Source organism: Hirundo rustica, chromosome 3, assembly GCF_015227805.2.
Source record: "Hirundo rustica isolate bHirRus1 chromosome 3, bHirRus1.pri.v3, whole genome shotgun sequence".
In the NCBI taxonomy this organism is placed as follows: Eukaryota; Metazoa; Chordata; class Aves; order Passeriformes; family Hirundinidae; genus Hirundo; species Hirundo rustica.
This window is the reverse complement of record NC_053452.1, coordinates 33,405,361-33,419,458: the sequence shown is the minus strand read 5'-3', so window position 1 is coordinate 33,419,458 and position 14,098 is coordinate 33,405,361. Positions and strand designations below refer to the sequence as shown.

At 37.4% G+C, this 14,098-nt stretch overlaps 1 protein-coding gene across 2 annotated transcripts in view; it reads left to right on the top strand.

Annotated features, from left to right (window-relative positions):
• CEP170 (centrosomal protein 170) overlaps positions 1-13,736 on the top strand; it is a 91,919-nt gene extending 78,183 nt beyond the window's left edge. The window contains exons 14-19 of one of the 2 annotated variants that reach the window (XM_058419643.1): positions 3,055-3,232; positions 4,649-4,816; positions 5,102-5,190; positions 9,703-9,796; positions 12,970-13,021; positions 13,370-13,736. In XM_058419643.1, coding sequence (XP_058275626.1) covers positions 3,055-3,232; positions 4,649-4,816; positions 5,102-5,190; positions 9,703-9,796; positions 12,970-13,021; positions 13,370-13,656 — 868 coding nt within the window. In that variant the 3' untranslated portion in view covers positions 13,657-13,736. The remainder of the gene's footprint in view (positions 1-3,054; positions 3,233-4,648; positions 4,817-5,101; positions 5,191-9,702; positions 9,797-12,969; positions 13,022-13,369) is intronic. The other variant, XM_058419644.1, reaches the window with a different exon arrangement.
• Positions 13,737-14,098: the final 362 nt, after the last annotated feature.

Sequence of the window (14,098 nt, the reverse complement as noted above, 5' to 3'; positions counted from 1 at the left end):
GCTCAGGGCACTTGCTGTAGGTCACTAGTTCATCCTTTCTGTGTCTCCATATCTTTGTAGTGATTCACATTTTTGCTCCCTGGCTTTAATTTTAACTGATGTCCTCTATAAGATACCTTTTGTCTCAGCTCCTATTTTCTTGCTAACCATAGGCTCTATTATTGCCTACCCTGTTTTTTTTTTTCCATCCCAGCCATCAACCCAGCCTCTATGTTCAGGGCCCCTTCAACTCTATTTAGAGTTTTAAAAAAATTAATAGATGCTTATATGCTCTCATTAAAATTAGTTGATGTATTTTTGTTGTTGTTGTTGAATAATTTATTAGATTAGGCAGGTGTAAGGATAAGCCTTTAATAAAATAGATGTGTAGCAGAAAATAGTGTAGAAACTGTATGGCAAACATCTTGTTGCATCTGTGTTACCAGTGTTCTAACTGCTCCTTCATGACTGACCCAGTTTGCACTTTTCAGGCTTCACGATTTACAGATGTTAATAAAATTTGAAAGAGGTGTTTAGAGAAACTTCCTGGAATGACTAAACTTGATTTAAGGCCACTTTGACATGGAGGGAATTTACACCCTCTGAATAACTGGAGCTTCACGATTATTTTATTTAAGGATGTTAAAGCATAGTTACAAAATCCAGTGACTCAGTATAGGGCGTCTAACAGTAGACTAAGCATAAAAATGTTTTTAATAATCCAGTAGTTCAGCACTATTACAGATATCTTAGACATATTTCTATTTCCTTGTGTTTTTTTCTAACAATGGGCATTCTTTCACTGCAGGTAGATAAGAACTAGAGTTCCAGGCTTTTGAGAAAGGTGGTCATGCTCTCTCCATCCCAAGCCCTGTGTTCTCACCTTTTCCAGTGTGTTGGAAACTGAGTCTGTTCCCTGTATTAGCTGTGTAGCTGCCTGAATCTGCTCACCGAGTGAATCTAAAGCAGTATTTCCTGGAGTGGGTTGAGAGATTTAGGGAATTTGAGGTTTATTAGTTTTGCCTCTGTGAATTGATTTGCCTTGTATGATTGCTAGGTCTGATGCAGGAAGCAGTAGAGATCTGCAAGGCAGTCTGCAGTTGTAGTGAAGTAAATAGTGTGCACCTAAAGCCTAAGTCTCTTGTCCCTGGTTACACAAAACACACTCCTTACACTTAAGCAAAAATTTCTGCTTCTGAAAGTTAATATAGAGTTACTTGAAAACATCGTAAGTCAGGCTCAGTTCTCAGCTGGTTTCTAATACTCTTTTTCACAGTGCTTCTTGTTTAGCAGTCTATATTGTTTCCATACAGAAATATAATTGAGTACTGGACTATAGCTTTCACATAGAAAACTATTCCAGATTTTGTTCGCATGACTGACACTTGTCCGTGGTAATTATCTATCAAGTTGCTAGCCATTGATGTTAGAATTGTTGATTCTGGTACTTCTGGGATTAATTTGAATTAATTTTTATATAGAAATCTGACACTTTATACGATTTTGATTTCGTGGTAAGAACTCAAATGAAATGGTTGTGTCATGTTGAGGCATTGCTGATTTCTGTGAAGAGTTAAGTCTTCCTTAATTGATGCTACTTTTGATTATGGTGTTTAATGACATTGCTCTTCTGGAAGATTTGCTGATGAGTGAAATCTCCTGTTTCCTTCTTCACTACTACTCATTAAATACCAGAATTTGTCCCCAAAATCAAATGGGAATAGTAGCAACTTCTCTATTTAAGGAAAAAGTTAGATTGTAGGAAACAAGGGAAGTAGCTGTTTTAGTATCTCAATTACTAAGAATATTTGACTTTTAATGTCTTGTATAAATTGTCACATACTTGTCTACAGCCGTCTTCCAATTATGTATGTATCTAAGCTGCACAGAGTTGCACTTCATTGCAGATGGCTGATGGTTAGCCACAAAATCCAGTGTTGGAATTTAACTGGAAATTTCTCCAGTTACGTTTGCCTTTCTAGTTGAAATTATGTTCACTTAGTCTTAAGCTATCTCTAGGCCAGTGGTGTCCATTGTTTTTCACTTAAAGACAAAGTAAAAATTAAGAGAAGCCAGCTCACCTTAAAATCGATCTCTGCAGCCCAGGGTGTGTCACTGTCACGTGGCTGTGCACGTCCTTCCACTTGTGGCGGGCGCTGCGTCTCTCCGAGTCCTCGGTGGCAAGTGAGCGGCACTGTCGGCTTCTGTGCCTTCAGTGCTGGCAGGCAGCAGTGGGAAAGGGGATCACTTGGCAGTCTGCTCTTCTCAACTCTGTGATCCAGGCTGGAGATTCAGGGTGCCATAGTTAACAAGGGCTTTTGGCTTTTGCTTTGTGGGGGTTTTTTGTCTTGCTCCCTCCTTCTTTTGGGGTGTCCTCTGGAGGAGTAACACAAGCAGAGCAAGCCAGAGCAAAGCTGGTTTTCTTTGATGCGGTGAATCAAAAGAAAAGAAAAAGACTCTTTGGCTGAGAATTCAGCTGTATTTTTGTAACACTATCATATCCAGGTTTTTAAAGGTATATTCTATTTTTGCCACTGAAAAAAAAAACTTGTCTTGACTGTGTTTGAGGATTTAGGGTATTGGTCTGGATTTTCAGACCTGTAAGCAGCTTGATCTGAATGAGGTGCGCTGCTGCTAGAAAATCAGAAGTCCTGAAAACATTTTTTTTCAAGTAGGCAAACTAAGATACAAATTAAATGTTTTCTGAGTGTTTCAGATTTACTGCCACGTTACGCAGCTCATCTGTACGGTATTTTCAGCATATTTCCTATGCATCCTCCATGTTGGAGGTACTGCATATTGCATGCATCTGTCTGAATTCTAGGAAGAAAACAAGGATACTCTGTCTTTTGAGCTCACCTTCCATCTTCTTCCTCTAGAAAGGCATGCTATTAAAAGCTTCAGTCAAAATTTGCTTTTATGGTTCTACAAACAATCCTTCTGTTTAGAAAGGCATGCACGTCTTCATAGCATGGCTATCAGGAACTAGAACTTACAACCTCAAAGGCTGCAGATTGGGCTCTACTGGCCCAAAAGTATTTGTAGGGGAGAATGTAACACTCTCTTTATTACTAGGATCAGTCAAGATCTGGCTCTCATCGCACGGGAAATCAACGATGTAGCAGGAGAGATAGATTCAGTGACTTCATCAGGCACTGCCCCCAGTACCACAGTAAGCACTGCTGCCACCACCCCTGGCTCTGCCATAGACACTAGAGAAGAGGTAGGAGATCTTCATGGAGAAATGCATAAGGTTCTTCCTTTTCTTTATTTCTTTTGCTTTTAGCATTTTGCATAGCATTTTTAGTTACTTCCACTCGACCCGTATGCATGATCTCTGCATTGTTTTTTTTATTTGAAGTTCCTTTACATTTCAACAAACAACCCAGAAGTTATTTTGTGAACACAGCTTGTCAAAAGGATGCATAATGTCTGTCTGTCTCTTTTTTTCCACGAAACATAGGACAAGCTAGTCATTTGTTTCTTGCTTATCTGTAGCCTTAGATACTGGTGGATGGTATCTAAGTGCATTTAAAGATACTATTGTGTATGCACAACTATATATAAATGTAAACGTTTAATTCTTTGCTTAGCTATTAAAAACAAAAAAAGTCCCTCTTTTCACAGGTGACATAAAACTTTCATCTTCTGAACACTGAAATACTTAGGTACCATCAGTTTACTTTAGATTCTCTTTCTTACTAACATTGTCAAAAACTGCCTTGAAGTAAGTTTGCTTTATGCTTCTAATAATTCTTACTTTCTTTGCCTACCTCTGGTGTATTATTCTATGAATATATTGACTAACGTGTTCTAGTAACCATCACAGGTCTAATGCTGGTAAACATGTTAATCTGAATTTAAATCATCCCTTTCTACCATGTTACAATTCACCATAATAATGTGTTACAAATGTTTAATGCATCTTTTTCTTCATAGTATTCCTTTCAAAATGTGTTTTATTCATTTTTGTGTGCATAAATTTTGATGAATACACTTAGTTTAATGCTGTCTTTTTCTGTGGAAAAAAAGATATAAACAGCAATAAGAAATCTGCAAGCTGGATACTCAGAAAAATTATAAATGCAGTCACATAGATTTTGGGTTTAATTCTCATAGACTGTGGCTGAACTTTAAAGAAGTAAAATGCTCTTTTTCTCAGATTTAATTAGATCACTTCAATTTTTTTTATTATTAAGTAATTACTTTCTTCTTCAAAAAATACAGTGCATTGTGTACATACTGCAGGTGGCAGTATACCCTTTAGGTACTGTAGGTCTTTCTGTAACACTATGACTAATTTGGAAAAAAGCCCTAAAGCTCAGAGTACTCTACTTAATTCCACAGATATGTTCCATTAATCAAAGGAATAAATTATTCAGTACCGGTTTATAGGTAGCTATTATGTTACCTGCCCATAAGCAGAATTTCAGTGGGATAGTCTAAATTTGCCATGTATGTCTAGTATTTAGAAAAAGAAACGAATCTTGTTCATTTGTACAAGATATTCTTACATAAGTGATGCATCATTTTATACTATAGAAGACAACAGAATGATTATTATTTGATAGGCATCTTATAAACTGTTTCAGGACAAAAAACCCCAGTAATCTGATTTTTGGATGTATCCAGTAGATTTCATGAACTTCATTTTTCTTTTATCCCGCAGTTGGTGGACCGAGTATTTGATGAAAGTCTCAATTTTAGAAAAATCCCTCCAATAGTGCATGCGAAACCCCCGGAAGGGAATGGTCGGCCTAGTGATGCCAGACCTCAGCTGACAGAGGCCCTCGATCCCCCAACAATTACCCGCAGAAGGACTTGGAGCAGAGATGAAGTGAGCACACAACAGGATTCTCTCTAAGAATGTGTCGATTTTAAGCTTTTACAATTATCTCCCCACTTAATATTCTGGACATTATCCTGTCTCTCCTACCTCTAGCAGGTGGCATGAGTACTGGAAAAAAAGTGTGTATTATTTTATTGGCAAAATGTTCAAATATCATTGTATATGATAGTAATTAAAACATAAGTAAGATTTTTTTATAGTTAAAAAAACCAGAATATATGGAATTGTTACTATTATACTAATAATATCCTTTTTATTAAAAACTCGTTGCAGGTTATGGGGGACAGTTTGCTGTTGTCCTCAGTCTTCCAGTTTTCTCGCAAGATAAGACAATCCATAGACAAAACAGCTGGCAAAATCAGGTGGGTTGTTAAAAATTGTTATTGCTGAAAATGTCTGTTCCCATCAACATTCCCAGCAGTAAAAAAGAGATATGTAATAGTCACAGGGGAAATGTACATAGTACAAACTTGTCTTTTAAAAAAGCACTGTTACTTATGGTATTTTTAGCATTCAGAAAGATTTGGAATGAATACTTTTCCATTATTCCTTCTGTTTATTTCACTTTATATGAAGAGGAATATCAGGAAAATTTACGTGGACAGAGCAACATCCAGCAGAGGAGCTGTTCCAACATCTGCAGTACTGTGCAAAATCTACACAACCTCTGTGCAAGTCCTGTAAAACTCCCTTCCTTAAAAGATAAGGTTAAAATGTTGCTGAAGCGTAAAATTTGGTCCTGTAGGTTTGCCAAGTTGTTGTACAGATTTTGCATTTTAGGAAGGAAGAACAAATTGGACAGAGGAGAGCTGTTTCAGTAAATCCTTCTGAAAAACAGCTTGTTCTGGAGACAGTGTGATCCCTATTGACTCCTAAAACAACAGATGTAGCCACCTGTCATTTTTAATCGAAAATTCGTGCTTAAATAGTTAGATTCCTCCATAAGTTATCATACTAGCAAAGAGAAAGTGTAGACATTTCAAAAATGGTAACACTTGTTACTCTACTGACAATTCCATTTAACTTGAATATATGAGTGTACAGCCAGCTGATGACCACTTTGGTTGACAAGAATTAAAGAAAATTCTTAATACAAAGTTCAGGATTGTATATTTCATATGTTCTTCTTCATGTCTCTGTGCAGTTAATAACTTTAAAATAGAGATTAAAAATAAGGAAGTCTTTTGGCTGAACTCAATGCATAGTTTTCTGAATGTGAGAAAACATTAGGTCTGTAATTGGTTGGTTTGTTGAGGGAGTGTCAGATATTGGAATATTGGTTGAGTGACAGATTGAACAACAAAAACTTATGTCAGTGTAGGGTGATGTAACCAGTAAAAGCAGCAAAACCTAACAAATCTGAAGATTGTATTCTCATGGGAATACCAAAAAAGATTTGACTATAGAAATCAAGAAGAAAAATAATAATCTATATGAATTGGTTAAAACTGTAGGTTAACTGCCATTTCTAGTCCTGCTATTTCTAGTAGGAAGAGTATCACCAAGTGAAGAATCAATTCTTTAAAAGCCTGTATTATCATTATTATCCTATTCTAAGGATTTTTTGTGTTGTTTTTACTGGTGATTAACAGGTAATGTTAAATTCAGGTCTTACACATTTCTGATTAATTTGCTGATCTTAAAAGGTAAGTCAGCCACTAATGAATGTAATAATAATGTGATCATTTATGAAAGAAAAACAGGCATACCTACAAAGATTTTATACATACTTAAAGAAAGGGGAACTGCTTTTTTCTATTAAAATGCAGTTAACTTCCATTATTAAGGAATTATTTAGCCTGTTCCCCAGGGCTCTGTTCAAAACTTTTCCTCAGAATGGGTTAGAATAATACTATGTTATTCATAATTTCATTAATATTATGAATCAGAAAAACAGCACTAATTTTAATACTGTTTTTTTAGGGAACATATAAGGCAGCTAGTACCTTATTACAGATCCTTACCTTAGCTTTGTTTTGGAATACATGAGTTCAGCCAACTGGTGTGCTGCTATTCTTCTTTCTGGAATTAAGCCAGTTAAAGTTTCTCCCCAGAATAGTTACAATGTCTTCATAAGAGAGGTGCTTCAGCCCTCTGGTCACCTTTGGGGCCCTTCTCTGGACTCACCCCAAGAGGTCCATATCCTTCTTATGCTGTGAACCCCAGAGGTGGATGCAGCACTGCAGGTGAGGTCTCACCAGAGCAGAGCACAGGGACAGAATCCCCTCCCTCACCCTGCTGGCCACTCTCTGTTTGATGCAGCTCAGGATAGAATTGGCTCTCTGGGCTGTGAGTGCCCACGGCTGGGTCATGTCCATCCTCATCCACCAGCATCCCCAAGTTCTTCTCAACAGGGCTGCTCTCTTCCTCGCTCGTGTTTGTGCTGTTGTATGTTACAAAGAGCTTGCAGGAGTTTTCAGAGATTGTGAAGGGAAGAGGTAAGTAGGTTTTGTGGTGCAGTTTATCAGTGCTCTGCAGTGTGAGTGTGTTGTCGTCGACTTGTCTTGCAGCAGGCAAGTGCCTCTTCCGTCAGGCAAAGCACTCACAGCACTGCAGGTACTGCCTGATGGCCTCTGCTGTTTGCTGTGCATCCTGCCAAGTGCACCAAAAAAATGGGAATTGACCTTACTTGACAATCGAGTAAGGTTTGCCTCAGAAAGTAGGGAGAAGCAAGGGAAGAAGGCAACGGGCATTTATAAATACCTTTTTTTAACTTGAAAAGTATGGTTAGAAAGAGGAAGAGCAAAGAAGACAGAGATGATGATACTCCAGGACATAAAAAATAGCTAAATGAAGTGTTCAGAAAAGGAAATAGGCTTCCTAAGTTTATAGTAAAAACAAATTTGCTATCCACTTTATATTTAAAATAACAGTTTCAAAATTTCTAATTACTGCTTTCATTTTGTTCTAATCTTTTTTTATAAAGTGACCAATGAAATGAGAACCTTTTGAATTTTAGGAGTAAGAACACTAGCTCTAAAAACACCACATAGAGAAGCAAAGGCACTAATCACATACATCAGGATAGAACAATTTTAACAGAACATGGCAAGAAGGTAGATGAAAAATCACACAATATCACAATAGCTTTTTTTTTTTTTTTTGCTAGTATGTTTCTGCTGATTTCCAGGGTGATATAAATGCTATTATATTAGAGAAAGTGTAGCTGCATAAGATTGTCTTTATACTGAATCAATTATTTCCATGCTTTTTTTGGGTTTTTAAATTATGATCCTGTAAAGATCAAAATTGTCTCTGCTTTATTTTCTGCTTTTATTTTTAATACACATTTGTACTCTTCGATGACAAGCAAATACTAAATTTCCCATTGTATTTGAAATTTCTGGTATCCAGGTTGTATGGCTTTGCAAGCTTTTTCACTCCCTTCCAGAACATAAGGAAAATTTGCCAGACTTCTGATAATGAACTTTTTCAAAAGATGATGAACCTAGTTAAGGCTGTAACATGCTTCATGCTTTCTTCACTGCAGTTCTGATTACTTTTAATTTATTTATTCCTTCTCCCCAAAAAAGTATGTATTAATGTTTGCTCCTTGTATGCTTTGTAAATGAATACACCCAAGTCTGGCAGAAGTGGTCCTTGCCTCCATGCCCCGACATTGTGTCATGAAAGTAGCACTTCTCACAGTGAAACCTCCAACATAAATACCTTCCAAAGCAGCAGTGAGTGAAGACCTCAAAGACAGAAGAGTTAAAGCAGCTTCTGGGTGAATTGACTACAGACATCTGTGTACCAATAAAATCAGACAGGGTACACGTTTTGCAAAATTAGATATTCTCAACAGGATAACTCCCCACAGGATATGCATAACTGAGGAAAGGTGAACAGAAATGCAGTACTAAGGCTCACAGCATTCTTTCAAATTTTTAGTCTTTGTGATATTCACTGTATCATGAACTTCCAACTTAAAAATTACTTCCTCAGAGACCTAGTTACAGTAACAGCTTTTTAAAAATATGCTGCTTTTTGACCATGATTTGAAATTGTGTGGTTTGTTTGCTTAGCAGTTTTACTGCAGCTATTTTTGAACTTTTAACTCTGAAATACCAATTAGAACAGAAGTGGATTTGGACTCCTCTGTGTCATCATGGTGTCACTTCACAGACCTTAAGTATCTGCACATTGCCTTTTTTTTTTTTTTCCTTTTCCAATTGCGCCAATGGAGGAAGTTTAAATTCATGTTCATTATATGACAATGAAAACAAAAGTCTTATCAAGCACGGAAGCAAAACATAAAAAAATGGGGATCTCCTAGTATGGTTTGGGGTTTTACAAGTCAAAGTGACTTCCTTAAACATGTAATACGAGTGATACTCATACTACTAGAACATATAGATATATATGTATAAAATGTACATATAGAGACTTTTCATTGAAAACTTTTTCTAGGAAATGCATTTTTTTATTTCCTAAAGCATTTTTTTATTTATTAATATACAATACAAATGTAAAAGCAATGTGAAAGTTGAATTCTTTTGTCTTATGTTTTGCTATTATTGTAAAGTGCAGTATTAATGGGGAATTTTCTCACTACAGTAAAACAGTTGGCTTTTAAAAAATTGTGTCAGTGTGGAGGAAGGAACCAGCTGTGTCTGGTATATATACCATAAGCAAGTATTTAGGTACAGAATTGCCATTTTAATGTCAATAATATTGATTTTGCTGAAAGTCTGCTTCCCTGGAAATTTAAACTGTGTGGTTATATTCCATCCGGTTTCAGTATTTTATATTTTATTTTCATTTATCATTCCTTATGCTGTTTTCTCCTATCATGTTATTTAATCTTTCAGTTTATTTTGTGGGTTTTTTTTATTTTTTCTATTTTAACCTACTGTTGGATTTATTTCTTCTAGAATATTATTTAAGGACAAAGACAGAAATTGGGAAGAAATTGAAAACAAGTTACGAGCTGAAAGTGAAGTTCCTATTGTGAAAACATCAAGCATGGTATGAATAGTTCCCTTTTCTAGGACTGATTATGCTGCTCATCCCGTGGCTAAGTAATCAGTGATCAGTAGAGGAATGAGGTGTTTTCAGTGACATAAGGGCAAAAATCTTTAAAAACCTTTATTTCGACACTCTGAGTGTGTTTCAAGAATAAACCTAATCTTCAATAATTACTAAGACTTACTGTCTCATTAAGAAACAAGTGATTGTTCAGGGGAAATTTTCAGATAAGGAATGCAGTAAAAGGGATTCAGACTATACATAGACCATCAGTATATTTTTTTAACAAAAGGTAACAACCATTAGTTTGAATGTTAGATTTCTTTTGCATGAACTTGTTTTACAATTTAAAAACTACTTTACCTTCTAATTATTAATACTTATTATGTAATACTTAAAACTTTTAATACTGATTATTAATATTTACAGAAATTGTGTTTTAATGTGTGTGATGAAAATAATTCATAACACATTGCGATAAAAGGACTAAAAATAATCCTGTTAGTTTTGTCTGGAAGTGGTTGCCCAGTAGAACTCCAGCTGTTTTATGTAATAGCCTAATTATATAAATCAGTTACGGTTTATGGCCCAACTCAGGCCATTTCAGGACCAGACTGTGTGACAGTGTGAGGGGACAGAGCACACGTGGCTCAGTCCACTTCTCCTCCACTTCTGAACACAGAGCATAAGGTTTGAAAAATAGCCTTGCATGAAACAGCAGTCAGAGTTGAGCTGCGTTATCCATCTGCAGAGTCTGCTGTTAAAACTATCTGTTTACAGAGGCAGGTTCTTTTGTGGGAGAGAAAACTGCTCAAATGTGAATACATTTCCTCTGGCATTGAACAGGCTAGAACTTCTCTAGCTCATCATCTGTTAGTAAACCCCTCCAGATTGATTTTTCCTGGAAGTATAAAAGACATGGCCTGTAATTTCTGCAGAATGGTGTATTTATCAAGAGCAATCATTAGTAACTCAGTATTATAATTTAATACATTTGCTGATAGTTTTTGTTAGGCTTTTCAAAGTTTGATTAAGCAATTTCCTCAGGTAAGTTTCTAATTTTAGAAATACTATAAATAAGGAGTTCCTCTTATTCCAGTCCAGAATAAGATCCAAATTTAGTGTTTTATATTCTAAAAACCCCTAAATATGAGGGTTTAAAGTACTCTTTAAAAAAGAAAAAGGTTAGTTGTATATTTATTCCTAAGTTCACTATTTTACTGATTTTTTTCAATCTATTAAAGTATCTCACAATGCTTGAAAACTTATCGGTTGTTCAGGGGTTTTCATCTGTGCACTGATTTTCAAGTTTCTGTTTAGTTTTCAGAGCAATATGTAGTTCAAATGCAGTGCCTTTTTTTACCATGGGACACTAGAAGTTAAGAGGGGACACTTAGTTGTAAGTGATGTTAGTTTTGTCCTTGGAACATTTATGTCCAGCTCAGATATGAAATCTGCTTAAAGATAATGACTTTGTAAAGGTAATCAATCTCTTTGCCGCCCGTGAAACTCACACTAATTAGTACAGAACAGCTTTCTGAAATGGATTAATGGTTTTCGGAAATTTGTGCCTTTGAAAATTCTGAGCTTTAGAATACCACGGACAAGTCTTCTCAGCAGCTGGGTTAACACTATTCTTCCATGTAGGTTCCTTCAATTGTAGGATTTACATATTTATACTAATATAAATATGCTAATTCTATAGCCAGGGAAATTACTCAGGGGAGTGGTGACATCAGCAAGCCTGCCAGAGTTCAAGAACCCTTTGGAAAATGCTCTCAGGCACATTCTTGGGGTGTCCTGTGCAGGGCCGGGAGTTGGTCTCGATGATCCTTGTGGGTCCCTTCCAGCTCAGGATATTCTGTGATCCTACAGCTTAAGATGTGGTACCTTTAATGATTGCTGTGTTTTTGAGTGCATTGCTGGGGCTGTGTCTGTGTTAGCAAGTAGTGCAGCACAGTGGGGAAAAACCTGTAAGGCAGAGGAGTGCTGAGGCCCCAGCACTGGGGTGCTGTGCAGGGTCTCATGGGCACAGGGCCAGTGGGTGCAGACAGAACCTTGATGCAGTCATCTCACTGTCTGATTCACATCTCTACAACCTTATAAATGACTCTGTTCCATTGAATACTGAGCGTATCCTCTAACGGCCCTTCCAACTTCTGCTGGTTCTTTGCCTGAACTCTACAGAGCTGTGGTGTCTGTAAGTCTGAGCTTGAGCAGAGGTGGCACAGGCGAATGAGTGATGGTCAGAATGAGGCCATGGGGATGGCAGCAGGCAGTCAGTGCGGAGGGCTCTGGGCTTCTGAGTGGGACATGGCTCTCCAGCCTCCAGCACTGCCACTCAGGTCTGGGCCACCACCAGCAGGGATGTTCTTGATGCTAGGAGGGACAATCCAAATAGCATAAGGCGATTGGACAGGTCTGGGAGGGCTATTGTTCACTCCTGAGAGGCAGTTTAAATCTCTTTTTCCATACCGGAAATTTCCTTTATTTTTCCGTCATGGCCTTAAGCTGGGATAGGGAAGATTCAGATTAGGTATTACAAAAATATTTTTCACTGTTAGAGTGGTCAGGTTTTGGAACAGATTGCCCAGGGGTGTTGTGGACTCAACATCCCTGGAGGTGTTAAGGAGGCATCTGGATCTGGCACTGGGTGATGGTTTAGTGGTGTAAGAGTTATGTCACCCTGGTTTTTCTGAGTTTTTTAAAGTCTTTTGATTGTTCATAAGATGGAGTCAGACTTTTTAGCTACTGTACAGTATTAGGAGCGGTTTCTGCCTTTTCTCACACATGTAACATAAACAAATCCTTTGTTTTTCATTCTCTGTCATTTGTTTGCATATTTCTAACCTGAAAACAACTGTAACTGACAGCTGGTCTGGCCATTCGGCTGGGAGGTGATAACTCCAGAAGCCAATCCACAGCCAGACCCACAAATGTATAAAAAGTAAGAAATAAACAGGCAGGAAGCTCATGGCCTTGCCTCAGCCTTGGGCTCTCTCGGAGGAACAACTCTGCCCTGCGAAATCTCTCGTCTCCTTGTGATTGTTTTGCGTATCCCGATCACAGAGTTACAGTGGCAGTGGTGGGTGGAAAGCTGGACTTAAAGCTTAAGGGTCTCTTCTGACCTCTTCCAATTCTATGGTAATGAAACATGGTTGTTTCTTTTCTAGGAAATATCATCAATCTTACAGGAATTGAAACGAGTTGAGAAGCAGCTGCAAGGTACAAACCTTTTTTCACTTTTCTCTTCTGTGGTTGCTTGCTTCAATTTTTTAAATGGACATCTATATGTGTGTGTATATATATATATATCTGTTTCCTGTCCATACATAGTTGGTGTTTAGTTTGTGCAATTTCATTTAATCTTAAGTTTTAATATATATAACTTATTTTGAATATATCTATGTTGGATGCATCATTTCTTTGTCATGGGCAGCACACATAAAAATTCATATCTGTCATGGTAAAAGCAAAAGTGTGAGATAAGGATTTCCATATTTTTATAGTAATAGAAAATCACATTTTTTATGGCTTCTTCCCTATCCTCCTCATCTCTTCTTGACTGCTTAGCAATTAATGCCATGATTGACCCCGATGGTACCCTGGATGCTCTGAGCAACTTAGGATTTGCCAGCCCCATCTTACCAGCTCAGCCGAAGCCGAAGTCCAGCCCTGTTTCCCAAGGCCCCCGCCCACCAGCGCAGCCAAACTGCCAGCCTGAGGCTCGGGCTGTTCGTCCCACCACCGGCCCTGTGGCAGCTGAATTGGAAAATGCTGAATCCGAGGCAGATTTCAGCATACATTTCAATAGGTTTAACCCAGATGGAGAAGAGGAGGATGCCACCCTGCGTGAGTGATGTCTAGTGTTTGATACAAAAACCTTTCATGTGGAATGTTTAGAATTCAAGGAAAACTTATAATGTTTGTTTTTATAATTAAATAAAAAAAAAAAAGGCTTGGTCAAACAGCAGTTGTTTTATTAAACCAGTTTTCTTTGATTGTGATGCTTTGATTGTCACACAAATCCTTTTCGAATCATAAAGATATGCATAGATACCAGTGTAGGAAAGCAGATTGTGGCAGGTTTGCCCTTTGTGGTTGTGTGCTTTGCAAAAGAATTATTATATCAGCAGTTTTCCCTTAATAGATTTATTTCTTTTTAAAAGCCATGCAAGCAGTCTAACATTTATTGAAAACCCCACATCTCTTTGCCAAGCTGCTCTGATGAACAGACTTCCTCCTCTAAAGCTTGTACAGAACTGTTGGACAGTTACGTTTGATTCTGAATTAGATGATTTA